The following is a 24300-nucleotide window of genomic DNA, read 5'->3' as shown; positions in this document are numbered from 1 at the left end:
GCTACGCCCTATGTAGTGGAGAGTCAGATGCCAAACGTACCAGTTTTCTGGGTGAAACCAGAGGATGGGAATGGGCCTGTCAAGATTCTCCATCAGAACCACCTTCTGCCTCTGGGACAAGAGATGCGTGTTGACCCAGATCCCAACCTGGAGCCTACACCTAGTAAGAGGACTGTGCAGCGACGCGGAGTGCCTGAGGGAGGAGAGATTAGATCGCCCCCGCCCCTGAATGGGATACAGAATTGGAGGATGAGGAAATGGAGGTGTAGAATATGCTGCCTTTCGCTCACTCGCCAATAATTGAGGAAGAGATTCCCAACCCTTCTCACACTGTCGGGTGAAATTGGGGGAGGGGGGAGGGGGGACTATCTATGGGCAGGCTGGGTTTCAGCGGGACCATGAAGGGGGTGAAGTGGGGCTCAGCCAAAGGACAGAGGGTTCTGAGTTGCAGGAGGGCACGAGTGATAGACCGGGGGAAGCCCCGCCAGGTAGACCAGTAGTATCCCAAGCAGTGTCTGAACCTGAAGATGAGAGGGTAAGGATGTCTCAAAGAATCAGGAGACCACCAGATCGGCTGGCCTATGTAGCACCGGGGGAACAGAGTGTGGCATCTATCACCTTGGTGAGCTATGTCACTGCCATTTATACCTGGGTTGGACTTTGTAATTTGTATGAAGGGGTGACAAACTATCCTAATGTCATGAGGATGGCTAATTTTGGTGCGGGGAGAGTGTAACACCCTGGGAAAGGTTTCACTGCTAACGTAATGGTCTTTCTGTAGAAGCAGTGTTTGGGTTGTGATTAGAGATAATGGGTGTTTTGGAATGTGAGCCGTCCAGTGAAGGGAGTGTGTTTTCGTGACACCAGGGTGATCTGGGTCTTTTGTTCGGCGGGAGATGAAGAGAGAAGATGCCCGAGTGGGGCCATGACCCGACAAAGCCCGGGGAGATTGAAGGAGGATCGGTGAAGGGGAAACCATGAGCTCTAATTCGTGCACATTAGACTGTTTCATTAAAATGGGCCCTTTTCTTTTTTTTTGCTTTTTCTTTACCAACCCTTTAGACAAATTAAGAATTATAAAGCTAAATCGTTTAAGTGTATGCGGTGTACTGCCTGTTATTTCTTATTTGTAACAAGGTAACAAATCACACAGCAACCACACAAACAGGGTTTTGGGTTGGGCTCACACCTCAATCTCACACGTTTAGCAGGGCCGGAAATTGTCTTCCCTAGACTTGCGCAGCTACAGAACCAGGGTGTTTCATGACATTAGGGCAAACAGTTGGAGTCCTGAAGTGGCTGAGGTCAGGATGCTGAAATGGAAATATGACAAGATGACTAAGCCAAAGAACCATTGTCATCTCAATAGACCATATGCAGTGAACATAGCAGAGGATGATTCAGTATACTTGGAGCCCTAAAATATGACCTCTTGAATATTAAACTGAGTAGATGGATTGTTGAGATTCGTAATCTTCAGTTTGCTGCTGATTTGATGATAGCAATTTAATGAAATATTCAACAGAAGTGATCAAACTGCTGTTCTGCCATTGTTTTTTGTCAAAAAGAAGTCAGTTTGTGCTAGAGAGCATTGTGTAATTATAAAAGTAATCTTAAGCTTGATAAAAATATTTAAGTATTTCAGCACAAAGTTATTGCATGGCTAATAACCATTTTGTTTATGTGGCACTAAAGATCCCTAAAGCCAGTGGCCTTACTGAAAGTCTCCTGGGAGCCAAGCTTGAAGAGAAAATATCCCTGAACCTAGCTGACCTCAGTGAAACTGATGAAGACCCGAGCAGAGATAAGGTAGCTACATTGGTGTAGTGGCTGTAACACTAAACTAGCTTTTATCTAAATGACTGTGCACCATTTACTGAGGCAAGTAGTGAGCTTAAGAAGGAGCTTGTTAGCTTGTGAATTGGCATCAGAAAGGTGATAGAGAGCAGCCAGAATCTCATTATAAGCCAACATGTACAGTAACCTGAGGGAAAGGGAATCTTGCATCTTTTCCCAAACTGCCCAAGTGCGACTCCAGTTTCACACCACTTAGGTAAATTTCTCAAGCTCTATAAGGTGGTCCAGTCAGTTATATAAAAGAAAAAAAAACAATCACAAATGTAAAGACCTCAGGTTACTCAAAGATATTTGGGAAAGGCAGTCTTTGCTGATATCACCCAAAGCCAAAATGTTTTTTTTTAAATATGAGAATACTTTTAATGAAAAGGTTAGAGGTCCTTGTCTTCAAGTTCATTGTTCAAGTTCAGTCTTCAAGGTTCTAAATGCGTCTCATGAAGACTATAAGGCATAGGCATACAACATGTAGCAGGCATCATATATTCATAGTTCAAATCTGCCAAGTCTGCTTTTTAAATGATTTGCCAATGTGTGATGATAAAATAAAATACTTATGACAAGTTATGTCTGTATGCAGGCTAGACTAGAGATGTTGTCCCTTCTTAATGACATATGTGACTGGGAACCTCTTCCAACATAAGGTTGGAAACTGCTGAAACACATTCCCTCTTCCTTCTCCTGCACCCCTGCTACTTTTTTTTATGTTTCCCTTCCCTTCTCCTGCCTTCTCACTCACCAAACTTTCACCTGCTCCCTTTATTCCCCCCCCACACACTTCTGCTAGCCCCCTCTGCTCCAGATAGTTATTTTATTTTTCCTGCCTCCCCTCTCTGTAAACCCCTTCCTCTGTTTTCATTCCATCAATATTTTATAATATAATTAAAGCTGCAATTGACTTCTGGAATTACATGAAGGGTGATGATTTTCAGCAGCACTAATTATGTTATAATGTAAAATGTTGATAATGTCATGTCGTATAATGGTAATAATAAACTCAGCAACTGATAAAACATTTTGTAGTTTCCAGTTAAAATATAAAGTATTATATTTTCTGCTATCATATTTTATACCTTGATTTTGCATGTGTTAGATTTTGAAATTTGGTTTTCAGATTATATCCAAATATCTTAAAGCTCTAGTACCCAGGACAGGCTTGAGAAAACTGGGATTTATGTGTTGGCTTCTTTTGTTTCTCTAAATTTGCTGATTTATTAACACACCATTTTTCTTCCTGCATTCAATGTTTTTAAACTTTAATTCTAGAAAGATATTTACCATGTTTTATCTGTAAATATTTGTAGGTGGTGCCTGGGTACACAACAATTTTCATGAAAAATTTAAATGCCACAATACTGTTCTCAACAATTGTTATAAAAAAAAATGAAGAAAGAGTCAAAAGGCCATTTGGGTTTAAGTTCCGTGCCATGTAAATAACTGTGTCATTTTACCAATGGACAATGAGACAAATAGTGCGCCTTGTTCAGGCAGTTCTTCTGAAAGGGGAGTTGTTGCATGATGTTTCTGAATGTTAATATTATATGCATTATTTATGCAGGTTGGTTTGATATGTCGTGGGTTGGCATTTGTAGTCAAAAATAGCATCTTTCAAACTGATTTAATGTAAAGTAACTTTGTTCTTGCTGCTTGGATCCAAGACGTTGTTAGTATGCTAGAGAAGCCATTTAAGGAAAATGCTAGATGGTTTATTTGAGAATTTCACATGAATAAGCAACTCACTTGAAATAATTTATTCTCAGAGTCCCTCCGATACTGCTCAGCTCATGAAAAACCTCCATTTAGATGTGGAATCTCTTGGCATTGGTTTTGAATATGAGGTAGGTCGACATTTTAATTTTCGTTTTGAAGCAGAATTCCCCACACCCTATCAAAAGTCAAAATCTGATTACATTGCCCGTGTTTTTGTATCTTTACATAAACGTGTGTGATTCATTCCAAAGGTGTGCAGTCCAAATTCACGGTGCTCAATTCCTATACCATAAGGAATCTTTCTTTAAAAAAAGATATAATAGGTTGTGGAATCTGGAAGATGTAAGCAAAATATTGCAAATCCTGACATAGGATATCGGCCTGAGCAGCTCTTTATTCCTCTCCACAGATGCTGCCTGAGTTCTGCTAGCATTTTGTATGTGTTTTGTGTCTGGATTTCCAGCATTTGCAGAATCTCTTGTGTTTTTATGTTGTACTGTTGCTGATATTTGTCCTTACTACTACTAACTCACTGTTTCTGTTGACCTATTTTCAATTGTTACTCATATGATAGACATAAATGTTGAAATTGTAAAGATTGAATTTAATTTGTACTGTATATGTGAAGCCAATGTTTTAAGCTAATAATTCACATCAGTTCTGACAGTGTACTAGATCACAGCAGTCAAACATCAGTTATAAATGTCACAAATCAGCATAACAGCTGCATTCAACTTATGGGAAGGAATATCACTGTTTAATAATGAATACAGATAATTCTGATGTGTTGTTTTATACTTTAAAAGGTGGAATGCTGAAAGCAGCAAGAATTTTGTGCTAAATTATGGCAATAATATGCTTTGATGCTTTGAATTAAAAGGAACAGACTAGCGTTAGTTGTATGGTAGGTGTACTAAGCAGTATTGTAACGTTAAAAGAAGGTGATGCAGACAATAACAACATCGAAGCCGAGTCTCAGCTTGATTTAGTAATATTGTGTTACTAAGTTTTTATTTGCTTCCTAGGAGCTAATTACTGACAAATGCGCTCAGGATAATTATTTAGACCTACTCATTAACTTCAGAAGATTATACATAGAATATTATTTCTATCAAAAAGCTGAAAATATATATTCTCAAGTGGAAGTTTCAGTGTGGGTAAATAAAACAGATTTTTAAAATTGTTGTCAAGAACAAGAAAATGCATTATTCACTGAATCACTCCATTAGCGTTCAACATTCAAAGTAAATTTGTTATATATAATCACCATATACTACCCTGAGATTAATTTTCTTGCAGGCATTCACAGTAAATACAAAGAAGTACAATAGAACCAATGGAAGAAAGGACACACAAAGACTGACAAATAACCAATGTGCAAAAGAAAGCAAACTACAAATATTTTAAAAAATCAAATAATAATAACACAGCCTTGCTATGTTCTGAAAACAATGAGAAATTCTAAAGCTCATTAGGGCAGAAAGAACCTTGACCCTTTACCAAGATTTGAATGTTTCCTTGCTTCCACTTTGGGAGAATATAACTCCCCTTTGACTTTGATAATATGTAATATAAAAATAACTTTTCCTTCTCTTTTGTTCTGAAAACAGTTTTAGCTTAAGTCTTCCAGAAGGGGGCAGTAGGACACCACTGAGAAGCATTGTCCAGATCAGGCACAAGCTAACCAACAGCTTTGAGAATTTGCCATCTGTTGTTTGTTCAGCTCCATAGATAAAATAGAGAACAAAGTCCCATCATCATCTATATACTTCTGCTGTGACAGAGAGTCGAGCAAAGCCCGATGTCATTTTACCTTTATCAGCCGTTTCTTTTTAATGTTAATAACTGCCAAGTCAGACTGTCTGCTTGTTACCTATTGTTCACTTCCAACTTTATAGCCATTTGATTGTGGCAGTCACAGATTATTTAACACTATGGATATTTTTTAATATTGATGTGCAAGAGAGAGATTGTTCACATCATGTTCTAAGATTCATTTATCATGGTGGATGGGTGATTTTGATTTGCCACTTGAGGCTTGCATCGTAAAATCATCCCGTCTTGTAAGACACTCCAGTGTGTTTGAAAGGTATTCGTCTACCTCCCTTTGTCCTCATGTATTTTCTGTTCTCTCTCAAAGTTTCAAGTTCAAAGTAAATATATAATCAAAGTGTGTGTGTATATGTATGTATATATGTGTATGTATATATATATGTATGTGTAATATATACAGTATATGTTTGTGTTACCATATACAACCCTGAGATTCATTTTCTTATGGACATTCACAGTAAATACAACAGAACACAATAGAATCATTGAAAAGCCACACACAACAAAGACATCAAACTATAAATACAGAAAGAAAAAAATGTTTAAAAGTGAAGCCAAACTTTGGTGTATTCTTTATTAGAGGATTGTTTTGTACAGAAGTGAAAAAGTACTTTTAAGTGTTTTACGCCGGGATCCTTTCCCTCATGGATAGCCTGCACTGCTTCTAATTTTGATACATCTATCTGTCCATCTCCACTGGCAATATCAGGATTAGCTTCTTCCCCTGTATATTTCCTGTAATTCAGGTTTTTTTCTGAAATTATGTATTGCACTGTCCTGCTGCCCCAAGTCAACAAATTTCAAGGCATATGCCAGTGATATTAAATCTGATTCTGATTGGAAACAAAGAAGGAATTGGAAAATGAGAGTAAACACAAAAGATTCTGCAGATGCTGGAAATCCAGGCAAACACACACAAAATGTCAGAGGAACTTGGTAGGTCAGGTAGCATCTTTGGAGAGGAATAAAGAGTTGACGTTTCAGACCGAGACCCTTCATCAGGAGTATAAACAGGAATAAACAGTCAACATTTTGGGCCAAGACCCTTCATCAGGAAGAGGCCCTCCAGCATTTTGGGTGTGTTACTCTGAAAAATTAAATTAATAGCTTAGAATCTCACAATACAATTGAGCTGTTCGTAGAAAATGGCTTGATGCTTACACAGCCTATGACTTTTGGAAATTCTAAAGGGAACTTGCCTTGCAAGAAATCATTATACATTTGAGAGACAATTAACATTATGAAATTGGTATGGAAATGAGTGTTTAATATTCAAAGGGTTTGTCATTATAATTTTGAAATGGATTTATTTGATTGAGTCTGTTGACTGACTTTGCTAAGTGCCATTTGTCTTTCATACTTGTTTCCTATTGAAAAATACAATAGTTAGATCTACTCAGTGACCACTTTATTAGGCACAGGAGTGGAACCCAGTGTGGTCTTCTCCCGCTGTAGCCCATCCACTTCAAGGTTCAACATCTGCATTCAGAGATGCTCTTCTGCGCACATGGAATTTTGAGTTACTGTCGCCTTCCTGTCAGCTTGAACCAGTCTGGTCATTCTCTTCTGACCTCTCTCATTACAAGGCATTATCACCTTCAGAACTGCTGTTCATTGGATGTTTTTTCTCTGTAAACTGTAAAGACTGTGGTGCGTGAAAATTCTAGCAGTTTCTGAGAAACTCAAACCACTCTGTCTGGCACCAACGATCATTACACAATCAAAGTCACTTTCAATCATATTTCTTCCCCATGCTGACATTTGGTCTGAACAACAACTGAACCTCTTGACCATGTCAGCATGCTTTATGTATTGAGTTGCTGCTACGTGATTGGATGATTAGATATTACATTAATGAGTAGGTGTACCTAATTCAGTGGCTACTGAGTATATTAAAGGCAATAGTCCAGTATGGTTTACTGGTGGGATGTTGTTTTCTTTGATTTCAGAGTTCAGCGCAACAACGTGTATGATTTTAGACATTTGTCAATCAGTGTCTTCTAAATGTTGATGTAACCAAATGCAAAGCTGGGTGGTGTGAATGTAATTTGAATGGGTCTCTCTTTTTAATCTGCATTGTGAAGTTTATTGGAATTGATGTTTTTACCTCTATCACTGAAGATGGCCATCATGTCAACAGCACTATCCAGTGTGCACTGTTAGCTATCAAATAATATAAACACCAGAGGACTAACAGTTGTGATTTAATTATTCCATATTGGTTTTATATCACTCTGTGTTTGATTGCGGGCTATTAATGCTGCGAATGATCACATGGCAGCAATGTTTCTGAGTCATTTGCATAACCTTGAGCATCTTGAAAGTCTTATTTGTTTGTGCCTGTTCATCATCTGAGCCCCAATATCAGATTAATGTCTTTAAATAACTATAACTCACAGAGACTCTAAGTTTAGTGCTTATTTTATTTATATCATATGGCATCAGCTGTATTTTCTTTTACAGGTCTTTTTCTCCCATTGCATCTTGTGTCTGAAAGATCCAGGCATGCTGGGATACTTTCCTGTATTAATTGATAGGAATCATCATTGAACAATGGTAAAAACATGATGACCCCAAATGGAATTAGTCCATTTATCAATGGAATTGGTCACTGCTAACTTAAGAAAATCAGAAATTTCTAATACTGAGGAGACATTTTGGTTGATGAATATGGTAGCCAATAATGGCGCTAATTAAATTAATCCTATTTCCTAAGGCCTCTTCTGTAGCTTTGGTTATCATTTTCCGTTGCTTGAGCAGATTCTTATACCAAAAGACCATAAGATATAGGAGCAGAAATAGACCATTTGGCCCATCGAGTCTGCTCTGCCACTTCATCATGCCTGATCTATTATTCCTCTCAGCCCCAGTCTCCTGCTTTCCCACCATATCCCTTCGTGCCTTGACCAATCAGGAATCTATAAACCTTTGCCTTAAATATACATAAAGACTTGGCCTCAACAACTGCCCGTGGCAACAAATTCCACAGATTCACCACTCTGGCTAAAGAAATTCCTCCTCATCTCCATTCTAAATGTACACCCCTCTATTCTGAAGCTGCGTCCTCTGGTCCTAGACTTTCCCACCATAGGAATCATCCTCTGTACATCCACTCTGTCAAGACCTTTCACCATTTGAATGAGGTCACCCCTCATTCTTCACTTTCTTCCCTATGTGAAAAGGGCTTCTGCATCACCTCCCTCTCAGGCTAGAATTCTAGATTCCCACTATACCTTTGGGTGACTCCAGTTCTTCCCTAATAGAAACATAGTAAATCTACAGCACATTACAGGCCCTTCAGCCCACAATGTTGTGCCGACCATGTAACCTACTGTAGAAGCTGCCTAGAATTTCCCTGCCGCATAGCCTCTATTTTTCTAAGCTCCATGTACCTATCTACAGTAGGTGTCTCTTAAAAGACCCTATGGTATCCGCCTCTACCACTTTCACTGGCAGTGCATTCCACGCACCTACCAGTCTCTGTGTGGAAAACTTACCTCTGACATCCCCCTTGTACCTACTTCCGAGCACCTACCACATGTCAAAAATCTGTGCTCCCTAGTTATTGACCTTTCTGCTAAGGGTAATGGATCGAGCATAATCATCCTATACAAATGCCACACAATAAGACCATAAGACTTGGGAGCAGAATTAGTCCATTCGACTCATTGAGTCTGCTCTCCCATTCAATCATGAATGATTTGTTTTCCCTCTCAACCCCATTCTCCTCCCTTCTCCCTGTAACTTTTGATGGCCTTACTAATCAAGAAGCTATCAACCTCTGCTTTAAATATACTCAATGAATTAGCTTCCACAGACAACCACAGCATTCTCAAATTTCTAGTGTGCTGCTGGTGTCTTCCACAGTGAAGACTGACACAAATCACTTGGTCATTTTGTCCACCATTTGCTTGTCCCTCATTACTACTCTCCAATGTAATTTTCCAGCAGGCCAATGTCCACTCTTGTCTCTGTTTTACTCTTCATATATCTGAAAATATTTCTGATATCCTCATTTATATTATTCGCTAGCCTACCTTTATACTTCATCTGTTTATCCCTTATTGCTTTTTTTAGTTGTCTTCTGTTGGCTTTTGGAAAACTTCCCAATCTTTAACTTGCTGCAGCTTTTACAATATTGTATGTCCTCTCTTTTGCTTTTATGTTGCCTTTGACTTCCCTTGTCAACCATAGTTTTCTCATCCTCCCTTTCGAATAGTTCTTTGGGATGAATCTCTCCTGCACCTTCCGAATTGCTCCCAGAAATTCCAGCCATTATTGCTCTGCCATCATCCCTGCTAGTGTCTCCTTGCAATCAACTTCAGCCAGCTCCTCTCTCATGCCTTTATAGTTTCCTTTATTCCACTGGAATTCTGATACATCTGACTTTAGCTTCCCCTTCTCAAACTGCAGAGTGAGTTCAATCATATTATGATCACTGCCTCCTAAACACCCTAGTTAAATCTAATAACACTCAATCTACAATTGCCTTTTCCCTAGTAGGCTTGACCACATGCTGCTCTAAAAAGCCATTTTTTACAAATTCCTTCACTTGCAATCCAGCAGCAACCTAATTTTCCCAATTTACCTGCATATTGAAATGGCCTATGACCATCGTAACACTCCTTTTTTAAATGTCTCTTCTATTTCCTGTTATAATTTATACTCCATATCCTAGCTACTATTCAGAGGCCTATATAAAACTCCATCAAGGTATTCTTACCTTTGTAGTTTCTTAATTCTACCCATAATGATTGGGCATCTGATCCTATGTCAGGCTCTGAGGATTTGATTTAATTTTTACCAACAAACCCGCCCCACCCACTTCTGATACAGTCTGTATCCTTTGATGTTAAACTCCCAGCTGAGATCTCCTTTCAACCACGGCCCTGTGATCCCCACAACGTCATACCTGCCAATTTCTAACTGTGCTACAAGATCCTCTATCATATTCTGTATACTGCGTGCATTCAAACATAGCATCTTCAGTCCTGTATTCGCTATCCTTTTCAATATTGGCTCCCTGTTGCTTTCAAGTTAAATTCTTGTACCTTTCTAAATTTGTGTTTTATTCTTTATTCTGGAGACTTCAGTAACTTCTCTTGCACTTTCCTTCTCTTTTGCTTTATTTACACTTTTCCAGGCTGTCAAATTTTATAATTTTTATAAGTTTATAATTTTTTATACACTCCAATTAAATCTCTCCTCATCGCTTTTGTTCCAGATGAAAACAACTCCATCATACCAACTCCCTTTTCAACAATTCTCAAGCTGCAGCAACTTCCTCATAAATCTCCTCTGCACCCTCTGTAACATTGTCACGGCTTTCCTAGGGTGTGCTGCCTACAACTCTAATCCAACTTGTGTTTGATACAATTCAGCATGATGTTTCTTTTAAAAATAGATCACTTATATTTAAAGCACGGCAGGCCCCATATATAAATAGTTTTGTTTAGAGCCAGTTCTGTGACTTAATTTTGACACTATCAGTTTATTGGTTTGGAACAATGTATTTATTTTTCATTCTTAAAAAGGGAGGGAAACCACAAAATAAGTCTTAATATCATTAGAAAGTCCAAACAACCCCAGAGTACTAGCAATCCATCTGTCTTCTTGAGGCCTGACTCGAGATACTACATTTGATTTTATCTGCCCTTTCTACCAGCCATTTGACAGTAATAGAACTTAACTGGATGCTCTCACTTTATTTACATAGCTCTGAATCACAATCAGGTTTAATATCACCAACATATGTTGTGAAATGTGTTGTTTTGCAGCAGCAGTACAGTGCAATACATAAAATATATTATTTTTGCTATATTTACTCCCATCTCACCGATTCACAAGCCCATGGGATCGCCGAAACTCATTCCTCCTGTCTGCGCGGAACTCCAACTTCGGAACCCGCTGACAGCTCGCTGACCTGGAGGGCCCTCGTCCATTCACTGCTCCCCAACAGCCAACATCCAACCATGGATGTACCATGTCCCTGTCACTGGTCTTCAAACTCAGAACAGAGTCTTAAGCTCTGGTCTAACCTCTTAATTTTCCCATATCCCCATCCCTGAATCCTAACCTCACTCCTAACTCTCTTCTCTGTCCCAAAACCATACTTACAAACCTAAAGCTGCTAACCCTCTCCACCTCTGATCCTCTGATGAGAACCGGCTTACAGATCTCTAATCCCCTCTCCTGAAATCTACAGTCAGTTCCTTAGTCTTGCTGACATTGAGTGAAAAGTTATTATGACACTACTCAGCCAAATTTTCAATCTCCCTCCAAAATGCTGATTCATCACCACTTGGAGCTGTGTTTTGCCACGCAATCATAGGTGTAAAGCAAGTAGAGTGGGGGCAGGGGTCTAAGCATACAGCCGTGTGGTGCACCTATGCTGATGGAGATCGTGGAGGAGATGTTGTTGTCAATGTGAACTGACTGGGGTCTGCAAGTGAGGACATCCAGGATCCAATTGCACAAGGAGGTATTGAGGCTTATTGATTAGCCTTGAGGGGGTGATGGTATTGAATGTTGACCTGTAGTCGACAAAGAGCATCCCGATGAATGCATCTTTGCTGTCCAGATGTTCCAGGATTGAGTGAAAAGCCAAAGAGATAGAATGTGCTATGGCCCTGTTGCTTCAGTAGGAAAATTAGAGCAGATCCAAGTTGCATCTCAGGCAGGAGCTAATATGTTTCATCACCAGCCTCTTAAATCACTTCATCACTGGGCAATAGTCAATAAGGCAGGTCACTACGTTCTTCTTGGTATTATTGAAGCCTGCTTGAAGCAGGTGGATACCACACACTGAAAAGCAAGAAGCCAGTAATCTCAGTGAACACACCAGCCGGTTGGTCAGCACAGGTCTTTAGTACATGGCCAGGTACCCCATCCGGTCTGGTTGCTTTCCGTGGATTCACCCTACCGAAGGCCACCACAAATCAGCTTAAGATACTGTGATCAAAGGATCATCAGGAGATGTGGGGGTTCGTGTTGATTCCTCCATGTTCTGATGGTCAAAGTGAGCTCATCAAGAAGCAAAGCCCTGCTGTCTCTCATGTCGCTTGATTTAGCTTTGAAGGAGGTGATAGCATTCAAGCCCTGTCACAGCTGTCGAGCATCCCTTGTTGATTTAAGTTTGGTCCAGAATCTTCACTTCGCCTGAGAAATGGCTTTCTGGAGATCGTACCTGCATCTCTTGTAGCTTCCTTGGTCTCCAGACTTGAATGCCTCTGATCTGGCCCTCAGCAAATTTCAAATCTCATGGTTCATCCAGGTCTTCTGATTGGGGAAGATTCTGAATGATTTTGTGGGGACACACTCATCTACACCTGTATTAATAAAGTCATTTACAACCATGGTGTATTCATTCAGATCCACAGATGAGTACTTGAACACGGTCCATTCCACTGACTCAAAGCAATGACATAATCATTTCTCTGCCTCCCCTGACCACCTCTTAGTTGTGCTAGTCTCTGGAGCCTTGCCTTTTAGGCTCTGCCTGTACGCAGGTAGGAGGAGGACAGCCAAATGATCCTATTTGCCAAAATGCGATCTGGGCAAGGAACAGTAAGTGTTCCTTATCTCTGTATAACAGTGGTCTAGAAGGTTGGGACCTCTGATGCTACAGTTTATATGCTGGTGATAATTGGGCAAGGTTTTCTTCATGCTGGCCTGGTTGAATTCTTTGACTATAACATGAAATGCATCAGGATGGGTTGTTTTCTTGTCTGCAGACGACATCATGCAGTGTTGCGAGTGCTTGATTATAGTCGGCCGCTGCATTATGTTTACCCATGCACAGTCTGAAGGTTTTCGTATCGTCCCTTTATGTGTTCGATTTTCTGTTCTCAGATACTTGCATAAGAGAAGTCTCCAAAGATCGGAAAGTCTCCAGCTTTGAGTATCTGTGGCAAGAATGATTTTAAAGGAGATGTATTTTTCTATGCATGACCTAGCAATGATAGCTGTTTCTTCCTGTGCATTTACTCTGAAACATTGATTGTTAACGTAGAATAGGAATCTGTAAATCCCACTAATTGCTTGTTTAATTTCCAGTCATTTCTATGTTTTTGAGGCATGTGTGTAGATACTTTTAATATTGCCTTACTACTCCCAGGGTTAAAGATTATATTTCCAGTATATTCTCCAGCTGTGGTATAGATGAAATACCACCCCTGCTGGCAGAACGAATCGGGTAACAGTAATTAGATTTGCCCCTCTGGGATTCACAAAAAGCAACACCAAATTAATTCCTAGTTGCTTGAGCAGTTTAGTAATTATCTGGGGGGGCGGGGTGTGTGTGTGTATGTGTGTGTGTGTGTGTGTGTGTGTGTGAGAGAGAGAGAGAGAGAGAAAGAAAATAAAGAGCTCAGCAAAATCTTTTACCATCAGTGTTGTATAAGGTATAACTTATCGATGGTTTAGATTCACACATGTCCAAAATGTAGCCTATCTCACAATCCACAGTACCTGCAGTGGTTTTGGATAATCACTATATGTTAAATAAAAAATTAAAATGCTGGAAGTGGAGGATGCAAATATCCTATCTTCAAAATGCAGATTTTAAAATTCCGTGGTGCCATCTCTTTCTGCGCTAAAGCTAGATTCTCATGTTTTATCTGCTCAGAATTTTTGCCACTCATATTGCAGTTTCTTTACTGATCAATGTTAATGTATCATTTGTTCTCCTTTGTTTACTTTGCATTCAATACATTAATCATCTTTTTGGTTTACTGCAGTTGTAGCATAGGATTACATAGAATGTTCAGCACAGAACAGACCTTTGAGTGCAACTGGTTTAACATGTCCATGCGACAGTGAGTATAGGAATAGAGTGAAGTGGACGATAAGTGCGTGGCTGAGGGATTGGAGTGGGGGCAGGGATTCAGATTTCTGGATCATTAGGACCTCTTTTGGGGTATGTGTGACCTGTACAAAAAGAACGGGTTGCACTTTAATCCGAGGGGGACCAATATCCTGGTGGGGAGGTTTGCTAAGGCTTTTGGGGAGAGATTAAATTAGAATTGCTGGGGGGGTGGTAACCAAACTGAAGAGATGAAGGAAGGGGCGGTTGGCTCACATATAGAGAAAGCTTGGAGACAGTGCGAGAGGAAGGACAGGCAGATGATAGAGAAGGGATATGCTCAGACCGATGGTTTGAGATGTGCCTATTTTAATGCAAGAAGCATCATGAACGAAGCAGATGAGCTTGGAGCATGGATCATCACTTGGAACTACGATGTTGTGGCCATTACAGAGACTTGGATGACTCAGGCACAGGAATGGTTACTCAGAGTGCCAGGCTTCAGTTGTTTCAGAAAGGACAGGGAGGGAGGCAAAAGAGGTGGGAGTGTGACACTGTTGATCAGCGATAGTGTCACGGCTGCAGAAAAGGAGGAAGTCATGGAGGGATTGTCTACTGAGTCTCTGTGGGTGGAAGTTAGGAAGAGGAAGGGGTCAATAACTCTACTGGGTGTTTGTTATAGACCACCTAATAGTAACAGGGACATCGAGGAGCAGATAGGGAGACAGATTCTGGAAAGGTGTAATAATAACAGGGTTGTCGTGGTGGGAGATTTTAATTTCCCTAATATTGATTGGCATCTTCCTAGAGCAAGGAGTTTAGTTAGGGTGGAGTTGTTAGGTGTGTTCAGGAAGGTTTTCTGACACAATGTGTAGATAAGCCTACAAGAGGAGAGGCTGTACTTGATCTGGTATTGGGAAATTAACCTGGTCAGATCTCAGGTCTCTCAGTGGGAGAGCATTTTGGAGATAGTGATCACAATTCTATCTCCTTCACCAAAGCATTGGAGAGGGATAGGAACAGACAAGTTAGGAAAGTGTTTCATTGGAGTAAGGGGAAATATGAAGCTATCAGGCAGGAATTTGGAAGCATAAATTGGGAACAGATGTTCTCAGGGAAATGTACAGCAGAAATGTGGCAAGTGTTCAGGGGATATTTGTGTAGTGTTCTGTATAGGTATGTTCCAATGAGACAGGGAAAGGATGATAGGGTATAGGAACTGTAGTGTAGAAAAGCTGTTGAAAATCTAGTCAAGAAGAAATAAAAAAGCTTGCAAAAGATTCAAAAAGTAGGTAATGATAGAGATCTGGAAGATTATAAGGCTAGCAGGAAGGAGCTTAAGAATGAAATTAGGAGAGCCAGAGGTACTTAATGAATTCTTTACTTCAGTATTCACTACGGAAAAGGATCTTGGCGATTGTAGGGATGACTTACAGTGGATTGAAAAGCTTGAGCATGTAGATAATAAGAAAGAGGATGTGCTGGAGCTGTTGGAAAGCATCAAGTTGGATAAGTCGCCGGGACCAGACAAGATATACCCCAGACTACTGTGGGAGGCGAGGGAGGAGATTGCTGAGCCTCTGGCGATGATCTTTGCATCATCAGTGGGGACGGGGAAGGTTCCAGAGGATTGGAGGGTTGCGGATGTTGTTCCCTTATTCAAGAAAGGGGGTAGAGATAGCCCAGGAAATTATAGACCAGTGAGTCTCACTTCAGTGGTTGGTAAATTGATGGAAAAGATCCTGAGAGGCAGGATTTATGAACATTTGGAGAAGCATAATATGATTAGGAATAGTCAGCATGGCTTTGTCAAAGGCAGGTCGTGCCTTACGAGCCTGATTGAATTTTCTGAGGATGTGACTAAACACATTGATGAAAGTAGAGCAGTAATTGTGGTGTATATAGATTTCAGCAAGGCATTTGATAAGGTATCCCATACAAGGCTTATTGAGAAAGTAAGGAGGCATGGGATCCAAAGGGACCTTGCTTTGTGGATCCAGAAATGGCTTGCCCACAGAAGGCAAAGAGTGGTTGTAGACGGGTCATATTCTGCATGGAGGTCGGTGACCAGTGGTGTGCCTCAGGGATCTGTTCTGGAACCCCTTCGTGATTTTTATAAACGACCTGGATGAGGAAGTAGAGGGATGGGTTAGTAAATTTGCTGATGACACAAAGGTTGGGGGTGTTGTGGATAGTGTCGAGGGCTGTTAGAGGTTATGGGGGACATAGATAGGATGCAAAACTGGGCTGAGAAGTGGCAGATGGAGTTCAACCCAGATAAGTGTGAGGTGGTTCATTTTGGTAGGTCAAATATGATGGCAGAATATAGTATTAATAGTAAGACTCTTGGCAGTGTGGAGGATCAGAGGGATCTTGGGGTCTGAGTCCATCGGACACTCAAAGCCGCTACGCAGGTTGACTCTGTGGTTAAGAAGGCACATGGTGCATTGGCCTTCATCAATCGTGGGATTGAGTTTAAGAGCCGAGAGGTAATGTTGCAGCTGTATAGGATCCTGGTCAGACCCCACTTGGAGTACTGTGCTCAGTTCTGGTCACCTCAATACAGGAAGGATGTGGAAACTATAAAAAGGATGCAGAGGAGATTTACAAGGATGTTGCCTGGATTGAGGAGCATGCCTTATGAGAATAGGTTGAGTGAACTCGGCCTTTTCTCCTTGTAGCAACGGAGGATGAGAGGTGATCTGATAGAGGTGTATAAGATGATGTGAGGCATTGATCATGTGGATAGTCAGAGGCTTTTCCCCAGGGCTGAAGTGGCTAGCACGAGAGGGCACAGTTTTAAGGTGCTTGGAAGTAGGTACAGAGGAGATGTCGGGGTAAGTTTTTTACACAGAGAGTGGTGATTGGGTGGAATGGGCTGCCAGCGACGGTGATGGAGGCAGACACAATAGGGTCTTTTAAGAGACTGCTGGATACGTACATGGAGCTGAGAAAAATAGGTGGCTATGGGAAATTCGAGTTTATTTCTAAAGTAAGTACATGTTCGGCACAGCATTGTGGACCGAAGGGCCTGTATTGTGCTGTAGTTTTTCTATGTTTCTAACATAATGTTTATGACACATTTCGCTGTCTTCCTATTTATCTAACCTAATTTGTATAAATTCTATTTATTTCCTCTATCTGGCTTCCCTTTTCGTGCTGTTATAGTATTTATCTCAGTTACAACTTGTAATGGGTTCCTCATTCCATCCAGCCAGTCAAAAGGTTTCTCCTTGATTTCCCAGCATTTTCATTTGCTGTTCATAGTTTTGTTCTCCCCATGTGTACAATAATCTTGTCTACTTCTGTTTTGCTCTCAGAAAACTTGACAAAATAAGCTAATTTCAATTACCTTATGTGGCTGCATATTTTTTAAATAATTGGTTAACCTCTTGTGGCTTTGTGCTCAGCATGTTGTTGCCAATTGAGCAACAATTTAAACCTACCCTAAATAAGTTACCAAAAAGCTACACTTACAAAACGAAATTCCACAGAATTCCTGACACCAACCTGATTGTGCTCTGTACTGATGATGGAAATTCTAACTTGTACATGTTTTTGTTCATCAGTTGAGGCACACTATATTAGCAAATGTCAGAAACACAAAGAAAACTTTGAGGAAGAGATCTTGGATTCAACCACACAATTCTTTTATTATGTAAAAGTTCAAAGTAAATTTATTATCAAAGAACGTATACTACTATATACTACCCTGAGATTTATCTTCTTGCAGGACTTCACGGTAGTACAAGGAAATACAACAGAATCAATGACAAGTTACACACAAAAACTGACACGTTAACTTTGCAAAAGAATACAAACTGTGCAAATTTTTTAAAAGCAAATAATAATTAATAGATAAGTAAACAAATAACACTGAGAACATGAGATGTAAAGTTATTGAAAGCGAGTCCATAGGTTGTGGAATCAAAAAAGAAACAAAAAAACGTTTAAAGAAATTCATTCTCATTAGTATTATAAATGTGGAATCTGTTTATTAGTAATCAGTTTACAAATATTATCCAAAGCCAGGCATCAAGCTATATATATGCAACACACACAAAATGCTAGAGGAACTCAGTAGGCCAGGCAGTATCAATGGAAAAAAGTACAGTCAACGTTTCAGGCTGAGACCATTCATCAGGACTGGAGAAAAAAGATGAGGAGTAGATTTAAAAGGCGGTGGGCGGGGTGGGGGGGAGAGAGAAACAGGGTGATAGGTGAATCTGGGAGTGGGGGAGGGGTGAAGTAAAGAGCTGGGAAGTTGATTAGTGAAAGAGATACAGGGCTGGAGAAGGGGGAATCTGATGGGAGAGGACCAAAAGCAATGGAAGAAAGAAAAGGGGTAGGAGCACCAGAGGGAGGTGATAGGCAGGTAAGGAGTTAAGGTGAGAGAGGGAAAATGGGAATGAGGATTAGTGAAGGGATGCAGGGGGGCATTACCAGAAGTTTGAGAAATCAATGTTCATGCCATCAGGTTGGAGGCTACCCAGACGGAATATAAGGTGTTGCTCCTCCAACCTGAGTGTAGCTTCATCGCGACCATAGAGGGGGGCATGTACTGACATGTCGAAATGGGAATTGGAATTAAAGTAGGTGGCCACTGGGCAATCCCACTTTTTCTGACAGACATAGTGTAGGTGCTTGGCGAAGCGGTCTCCCAATCTACGTCAGGTCTCACTGATATCCAGGAGGCCATACCAGGAGCAACAGATACAGTAGACGACCCCAGTACACTCACAGGTGAAGTTTGGGGCCCTGAGTGGCAGTGAGGGAGGAGGTGAAGGGGCAGGTGTAGCACTTGTGGTGCTTGCAAGGATAAGTGCCACGAGGGAGCTCAGTAGGGAGGGATGAATGGACAAGGGAGTCATGTAGGAAGCAGTCCCTGTGGAAAGCACAAAGTGGGGTTGGGGAGGAGATGTGGTTGGTGGTGGGGTCCCATTGGAGATTGCGGAAGCTACGGAGAATTGTGTATTAGACGCGGAGGCTGGTGGGGTGGTAGGCGAGAACAAGAGGAACCCTGAAGAACCCTATCTCTGGTGGGGTGGTGGAAGGATGGGGTAAGGGCAGATGTGCGCAAAATGGAAAAGATGCAGTTGATGGTGAAGGAAGGGAATAGACAATAGACAATAAGTGCAGGAGTAGGCCATTCGGCCCTTCGAGCCAGCACTGCCATTCACTGTGATCATGGCTGATCATCCACAATCAGTACCCTTTTCCTGCCTTATCCCCATAACCTTTGATTCTGCTATCTTTAAGAGCTCTATCCATCTCTTTCTTGAAAGCATCCAGAGACTTGGCCTCCACTGCCTTCTGGGGCAGAGCATTCCATATATCCACCACTCCCTGGGTGAAGAAGTTTTTCCTCAACTCCATTCTAAATGGCCTACCCCTTATTCTTAAACTGTGGCCTCTGGTTCTGGACTCACCCATCAGTGGGAACATGCTTCCTGCCCCCAGTGTGTCCAATCTCTTAATAATCTTATATGTTTCAATTAGATCCCCTCTCATCCTTCTAAATTCCAGTGTATACAAGCCCAGTCGCTCCAATCTTTCAACATATGACAGTCCCGCCACCCCGGGAATTAACCTTGTGAACCTGCGCTGTACTCCCTAAATTGTAAGAATATCCATCCTCAAATTTGGAGACCAAAACTGCACACAATACTCCAGGTATGGTCTCACCAGGGTCCTGTACAGCTGCAGAAGGACCTCTTTGCTCCTATAGTCAATTCCCCTTGTTATGAGGGCTAACATGCCATTAGCTTTCTTCACTGCCTGCTGTACTTGCATGCTTGCTTTCAGTGACTGATGTACAAGAACACCTAGATCTCGTTGTGCTTCCCCTTTTCCTAACTTGACTCCATTTAGATAATAATCTGCCTTCCTGTTCTTACCACCAAAGTGGATAACCTCACATTTATCCACATTAAACTGCATCTCCCACTCACCCAGCCTGTCCAAGTCACCCTGCATTCTCGTAACATCCTCCTCACATTTCACACTGCCACCCAGCTTTGTGTCATCTGCAAATTTGCTAATGTTACTTTTAATCCCTTCATCTAAATCATTAATGTATATTGTAAGCAGCTGTGGTCCCAGCACTAAACCCTGCGGTACCCCACTGGTCACCGCCTGCCATTCCGAAAGGGACCCGTTAATCGTTACTCTTTGTTTCCTGTCAGCCAGCCAATTTTCAATCCAGGGAAGCCCATTTCTTTGAAGAAGGAGGACATCTCCTTTGTTCTGAAATGAAAACTCATGGGCACTTGCATGGGTCCCAGCTATGCCTGCCTTTTTGTCAGCTACGTGGAGCAGTCTATATTCCTAGCTGTCACTTCTCAACTTTTCCTACGTTACATCAACAACTGCATTGGTGCTGCTTCCTGCACCCATGCAGAGCTCATGGACTTCATCAGCTTTACCTCCAACTTCCACCTTGCCCTCAAATTTATCTGGTCCATTTCCATCACTTCCCTCCCCTTTCTCGAACCCTCTGTCCCTATCTCTGGAGACAGCTTATCAACTGATGTCATTTATAAACCCAGTGACTCTCACAGCTACCTGGACTATACTTCTTCCCACCCTGTTACTTGTAAAAATGCTATTCCCTCTCCCAATACCTCCATCTCCGCCGCATCAGCTCTCAGGATGAGGCTTTTCACCACCAAACACATTTTTCCCTCCTCTGCACTTGCTTTTTTCTGCAGGGATCGCTCCCTACACGACTCCCTTGACCATTCATCCCTCCTCACTGATCTCCCTCCTGGCACTTATCCTTACAAGTGGAACAAATCCTACACCTGCCCCTACACCTCCTCCCTCACTACCATTTTGGGCCCCAAACAGTCCTTCCTGGTGAGGCGACACTTGGGATCGTCTACTGTGTCCAGTTCTCCCAGTGTGGCCTCCTGTATATCGGTGAGACCCAACATAAATAGGGAGACAGCTTTGCCGAGTGTCTACGCTCCATCCGCCAGAAAATGTGGGATCTACCAGTGGGCACCCATTTTAATTCCACTTCCCATTCCCATTCCGATATGTCAGTCCAAGGCCTTCTCGACTGTCGCGATGAGGCCTCATTCAGGTTGGAGGGGAACCACCTTGTATTCCGTCTGGGCAGCCTCCAGCCGGAAGGCATGAACATTGATTTCTCAAACTTCCAATAATTTCCCCTCCCCCCACTCATTCCCCATTCCCTTCTCCCTCCTCCCTCTCTCACCTTACTTCCTTACCTGCCCATCACCTCCTTCCAGTGCTACTCTCCCTTTACTTTCTTCCATGGCCTTTGGTCCTCTCCCATCGGATTACCCCTTCTCTGTACCTCTTTCACCTATCAACTTCACAGGTCTTTACTTCCCCCGCCTCCCTTCCTGGTTTCACCTATTACCTTGTGTTTCTTCCTGCCCTCCCCTCCCCCCACCTTTTAAATCTACTCCTCATCTTTTTTTTCTCCAGTCCTGATGAAGGGTTTCAGCCCGAAACATCAACTGAACTCTTTTCCATAGATGCTGTCTGGCCTGCTAAATACCTCTAACATTTTGTGTGTGTTGCTTTGATTTCCAGCATCTACAGATTTTCTCTTGTTTGTGATTGAAGCTATATACATATTTATTACATTTGAAAAATACTTGTCAGCCTTTATTTTGCCTTTATCTAGTGGCTGCCTTGGAGTGTGTGAGTAATTAGTTGAATTTTATCTACTCGTTTTTCACAAGCCAATGTTCATAATGTAGAGCTGGTCCTAAGTGGACAATCCATGGGTACATGAGCTCTAGGGGAACCTCCCTTAATTACAGAGGGAAGGTTAATTAAACCATCCATTGTTCATTTTGGGTGCTGGAGTTCACAGGAGTGATTCAGTTGGAATGAAAGATATTCTCTGCTTTTTGGATACAGTAATCAGTAGAATCAGAATCAGGTTTATTATCACCAGCATGTGACATGAAATTTGTTAACTTAGCAGCAGCAGTTCAATACAATACATAATCTAGCAGAGAGAGAAATAAATAAATAAAAACAATAATAAATAAACAAGTAGATCAATTACGTATATTGAATAGATTATTAAAAATGTGCAAAAACAGAAATACTGTATATTTTTTTTAAAAAGTGAGGTAGTATCCAAAGCTTCAAAGTCCATTCAGGAGTCGGATGGCAGAGGGGAAGAAGCTGTTCCTGAATTACTGAGTGTGTGCCTTCAGGCTTCTGTACCTCCTTCCTGATGGTAACAGTGAGAAAAGGGTATGCCCTGGGTGCTGGAGGTCCTTAATAATGGACGCTGCCTTTCTGAGACACCACCCCCTCAAGGTGTCCTGGGTACTTTGTAGGCTAGTGCCCAAGATGGAGCAGACTAGATTTACAACTTTCTGCAGCTTTTTTCGGTCCTTTGCAGTAGCCCCTTCGTATCAGACAATGATGCAGCCTGTCAGAATGCTCTTCACAGTACAACTATAGAAGTTTTTGAGTGTATTTGTTGACATACCAAATCTCTTCAAACTCCTCATAAAGTATAGCCACTGTCTTGCCTTCTTTATGACTACATCAATATGCTGGGACCAGGTTAGATCCTCAGAGACCTTGACACTCAGGAACTTGAAGCTGCTCACTCTCTCCACTTCTAATCCCTCTATGATAGGTACGTGTTCCTTCATCTTACCCTTCCAGAAGTTCACATCAGCTCTTTTGTCTTACTGACATTGAGTGCCAGGTTGTTGCTGTGGCACCATTCCACTAGTTGGCATATCTCACTCCTATATGCCTTCTCGTCACCACCTGAGTTTCTACCAACAATGGTTGTATTGTCAGCAAATTTGTAGATGGTATTTGAGCTATGCCTGGCCACACAGTAATGTGTATGCAGAGAGTAGAGCAGTGGGCTAAGCACACACCCCTGAGGTGCACTAGTGTTGATCGTCAGCGAGGAGGATATGTTATCACCAATCTGCACAAGTTGTGGTCTTCCGGTTAGGAAGTCGAGGATCCAACTGCAGAGGGAGGTACAGAGGCTCAGGTTCTGCAGCTTCTCAATCAGAATTGTGGGAACGATGGTATTAAATGCTGAGCTATAGTCGATGAACAGCATCCTGACGTAGGTGCTTGTGTTGTCTAGGTGGTCTAAAGTCGTGTGGAGAGCCATTGAGATTGCATCTGCCATTGACCTATTGTGGCAATAGGCAAATTGCAATGGGTCCAGGTCCTTGCTGAGGCAGAAGTTCAGTCTAGTCATGACCACCCTCTCAAAGCATTTCATCACTGTCGACGTCAGTGCTACTGGGCGATGGTCATTAAGGCAGCCAGCTCACATTATTCTTCTTAGGCACTGGTATAATTGTTGCCTTTTTGAAGCAGGTGGGAACTTCTGCCCTTAGCAGTGAGAGGTTGAAAATGTCCTTGAATACTTCCGCTAGTTGGTTGGTACAGGTACTCAGAGCCTTACCAGGAATTCCTTTGGGACCTTCTGCCTTGCGAAGATTCACTCTCTTTAAAGGCAGTCTAACATCGGCCTCTGAGACAGAGATCACAGGGTCATCAGGTGTAGCAGGGATCTTCACAGCTGTAGTTGTATTCTCCCTTTCAAAACTGGTTTAGAAGGCGTTGAGTTCATCTTGTAGTGAAGCATCGCTGCCATTCATACTACTGGGTTTTGCTTTGTAGGAAGTAATGTCTTGCAGACCCTGTCAGAGTTGCCGTGCATCTGATACCGCCTCCAACCTCATTCGAAATTGTCCCTTCGTCCTTGAAATAGCCCTCCACAAATCATACCTGGTTTTCTGGTACAAGCCTGGGTTGCCAGACTTGAATGCTACAGAACTAGCCTTCAGCAGATGACGTACCTCCTGGTTCATCCACGGCTTTTGGTTTGGGAATGTACAGTAAGTCTTTGTGGGCACACACTCATCCACACAGGTCTTAATGAAGTCAGTAACAACTGCAGCATACTCATCCAGGTTCAAAGACGAATGCCTGAATACTGTCCAGTCCACCAATTCAAAGCAGTCCTGTAGGCACTCCTGTGCTTCCCTTGTCCAAACCTTCTTGGTTATCGCTACTGGTGCTGCAGTCTTCAGTCTCTGCCTATACTCAGGGAGTAGAAATAC

General features: G+C 41.8%; 1 protein-coding gene across 7 annotated transcripts in view; it reads left to right on the top strand.

Annotated features, from left to right (window-relative positions):
• LOC140212743 (centrosomal protein of 164 kDa-like) overlaps nt 1-24300 on the top strand; it is a 309604-nt gene that overhangs the window by 129499 nt on the left and 155805 nt on the right. For all 7 annotated transcript variants that reach the window (XM_072283890.1, XM_072283891.1, XM_072283893.1 and 4 more), the window contains 2 exons: nt 1696-1809; nt 3615-3692. In XM_072283890.1, the coding sequence (XP_072139991.1) occupies nt 1696-1809; nt 3615-3692 (192 nt within the window). The remainder of the gene's footprint in view (nt 1-1695; nt 1810-3614; nt 3693-24300) is intronic.

Source organism: Mobula birostris, chromosome 20, assembly GCF_030028105.1.
Source record: "Mobula birostris isolate sMobBir1 chromosome 20, sMobBir1.hap1, whole genome shotgun sequence".
Classification (NCBI taxonomy): domain Eukaryota; kingdom Metazoa; phylum Chordata; class Chondrichthyes; order Myliobatiformes; family Myliobatidae; genus Mobula; species Mobula birostris.
This window is presented reverse-complemented; position numbering and strand designations above follow the sequence as displayed.